The sequence below is a fragment of the Nicotiana tomentosiformis genome, chromosome 7 (genome assembly GCF_000390325.3).
Source record: "Nicotiana tomentosiformis chromosome 7, ASM39032v3, whole genome shotgun sequence".
In the NCBI taxonomy this organism is placed as follows: domain Eukaryota; kingdom Viridiplantae; phylum Streptophyta; class Magnoliopsida; order Solanales; family Solanaceae; genus Nicotiana; species Nicotiana tomentosiformis.
Genome location: NC_090818.1, coordinates 12,200,415 through 12,203,476, shown reverse-complemented (window position 1 = coordinate 12,203,476; position 3,062 = coordinate 12,200,415). Strand labels below are relative to the sequence as shown.

At 45.1% G+C, this 3,062-nt stretch overlaps 1 protein-coding gene across 1 annotated transcript; it reads right to left on the bottom strand.

The window, feature by feature from the left end:
- Positions 1-1,615: 1,615 nt before the first annotated feature.
- LOC138895252 (uncharacterized) lies at positions 1,616-2,693 on the bottom strand. Its single transcript, XM_070179923.1, has 2 exons — positions 2,453-2,693; positions 1,616-2,037 (listed from the first exon to the last, which is right to left on the bottom strand). The coding sequence occupies exons 1-2, from the start codon at positions 2,691-2,693 to the stop codon at positions 1,616-1,618; spliced, it is 663 nt and encodes a 220-aa protein (XP_070036024.1).
- Positions 2,694-3,062: the final 369 nt, after the last annotated feature.

The following is a 3,062-nucleotide window of genomic DNA, read 5'->3' as shown; positions in this document are numbered from 1 at the left end:
ACTCTTTTTCCCTTAGACCGATTTTGTCCCGAATGTGGTTTTCGGCAAGGTTTTTAATGAGACAACCATTGATCATGCTAACTTAGAACAATTCAACAGTATCCGAAGTCTCTTTACAATCAACCTCGAATACTGGGGAGCATTACCCTCGAATATATCAAGTTCAATGCAAGAAAGTTACTTCATGACAACAGGGTTTCGATAGGAAAAATTGTAAGGGCCAAATGGTCAAAACGAGCCATGCCCATGTAGTTTGCCTGAGCCCTGGCACAAAACATGAACACATGTATAATGACTTTTAAAGAGAAATTTCTTCTTCACCGATATTTTATATCCCAGAAAAATTCCTTTATTTCGTGATATATTATGCAAACAGGCTTAAGGTCTACCCTAACTCGAGTTCGAGCAACCATACTCACTCGGGGACTATCTATCGAGCCTAAGGGCTACCTTAATTCGGGTTCGAGCAAACACTCACTTGACTACAAAGCCCAAGGGCTACCTTATTCCGAGTTTGAGCAAGCCCTCACTCGACCACTAAGCCTAAGGGCTATTCTTATTCCGAGTTCGAGCAAATCCTCACTCGACTATAAAGCTTAAAGGATACACTAACTCGAGTTCGAGAAACCATTCTCACTCGGGGACTATCTATCGAGCCTAAGGGCTACCTTAATTCGAGTTCGAGCAAACACTCACTCGATTACAAAGCCCAAGGGCTACCTTATTTCGAGATTGTGCAAACACTCACTCGACTGAAAAACCTAAGGGCTACCTTAATTCGAGTTCGAGCAAGCACTCACTCGACCACAAAGCCTAAAGGCTACCTTAATTCGAGTTCAAGAGATCACTCTCACTCGACCGAAAAAGCCTTAAAGGCTACCTTAGCTCAAATTTGAGCAAATCATTTCACTTGAACTCTATTCGTCGAGTCTAAAAGCTATCTCAGTTTGAGTTCGAACATTCACTCGGGGACAACCTACAAGGAAAGGCCGAGTTCGAACATTCGCTCGGACCTTCAAGTAATTATCCCGTGCTAAGACAGTTTTTGGCCTTTGTAAAAATTAACAAGAAAGACAAAAGATTCAGAGGCCATAAAAGAAATAAAGTTTTATATATACCAGAAATCATTTACAAAGGCACCATGGCCCGATCAAGTATTTTTTACAAAAGACCAAAACAGTCTTAAAAGAAAGAAGAAAAATGATAAAAGGACTTAGTCCTCTCCAGGAGCAGCATCTTCGCCCTCGAGGCCTCCTTCACTCTTAGAACCACTCACACTCCCGATATCATCATCATCGGGAAAGGCCAACACTTTGGCTTTGGCTTCAAGCTCTTTTGCATTCTCGATCTCGACTGTAAGATCGAAGCCACGAGCGTGAATCTCCTCTAGAGTCTCCCTCTGATATTGGCATTTAGCATGCTTAGCAATCCAATTTGCTAGAGCTTGAGCAGCCTCGGCAACCTCTTTTGCTCGAACCTGAGCTGCTTTAGCATCGGACCGATAAACAGCTACCATTGCATCAGTATTAGCCATAGCTATTTTGGCCTCCAATTTGGCCGCTGCCAGTTCTGAGGCCAGTCTCTCTTGATCGGAAGTAATTGAGCCCAACCGAGACTAGAACTCCTCGATATTCTTGGCTTGCACCAAGGTTTTCTCTTTTAAACTTCGGAGTTGGACCTCAGCCGAAGCTAGCTGTGTTCGAGCAGTCTCTTTCTCTGAGGCGAGGTGGTCCATGTTCTTCTTCCACTCCTCGGCCTCTGATTTCACTACATCCACTTCAGCACGAAGCTGCCTAATCACTTCAAACTTTTGCTCAACGTGCAGGACCGAGTTATTAGCCCTCAATTCCGAGTCGATTTCATTAAAACCAAAGATTTTTTGTACTTGCTCGATCAACTCAGTTTGTTCTTTCCGAGATACTTCTAGCTCGGCCTGAAGTCTTTTTACTTCTCCTTCTCTCTGCCCACCGAGAAGCTTTAAGGCATCTCTCTCCTCGATAAGCCTTTGAACTTTGGCCTTGTACCAGCTTAGCTCCCCTCGTGATTAAAGAAATGCCTCGTGATGAAGAGCAGAAGCCTACGAAAATAAGAAGGGATTATTAAGGAAAGGAAACACAAGTATGAAAAGTAGCAAGAAAAATATGAACTTACCCTATTCAGGGCTTGTTGGGCCTCGTTAAAAGGGAAGGCACTCCCACCTCGCTCGAGCTCTTTTTCGGAGCCTCCGAGTCACCCGGACCGGTGATGTCTTCTACACCGTTAAAATAACCATGGAAAGGATCCTCCCCTCCACGAGCTCTTTTCCCGTGATAAGTTCCCACAGCTTGAGCGTCACATATCATCGATTGGGAGAAAGAAGGAAAAGAAGGGGAATCCCTGATCTATATCGCCCCGAGTAGATCTTTTGGGGAACCGCCTCCGTCTTCGGGAGCCCCAAGTTCAGTTTGCGCACCGGCATCCGCCGCCTCTTCGACAGTATCTTTACCCCGAGGTAAAAGATCCTTGGTCTCCAAAGGCTCGGGAACTTGGGTCGAAGTCCTCTCCCCGTCCTCCTCAATCCTGGTTAGAGCAGTATCAACTCCCATCGAAATCGAAGTATTCTGAGTATCGGTGCTAGCCCGGGAAGGAGATAACAACCCGAAATCATTTTCTTCTTCTTCTTCTCCATCCCTTAGACTCAGGACCAACTCCATAGTCAAAGGGATTATGTTCACCTTGGGTTTTCGAGCCACTCTCTTTTTTGGTTTCTAACCCTCGAAGTCCGAGGCCCTTTTTCTCTTAAACGCCTTCTCCGGTTTTGAGATAGGCGGTAGAATGTTTTCATCACCTGATGGGGGTCTCATAACCGCATCTTTTCCAAGACCAACAAGAAAGGAAAGTGAGAAAAACTTATGTCCGAAAAAAAAATATACAGATCGGTGAGCCAAAATAAAAGCTTACCATGGGTACGAGCTTCCCATCGACCCTTCGATAAATCGAGCCATGAGCGCTCGACAAATGATGACATCGAGACCAGGTTTTTGACCCAGTTGTCGAGGTGGGGAATCACTCCCGGCATCCAA

Excerpts from the sequence above, each read along its gene's own strand:
- LOC138895252 (XM_070179923.1), bottom strand. The coding sequence starts at position 2,693 with ATGGAGTTGGTCCTGAGTCTAAGGGATGGAGAAGAAGAAGAAGAAAAT. Across the intron at positions 2,038-2,452 it reads CGAAGAGGCGGCGGATGCCG|GGGAGCTAAGCTGGTACAAG; the intron begins GTGCGCAAACTG and ends TTTAATCACGAG.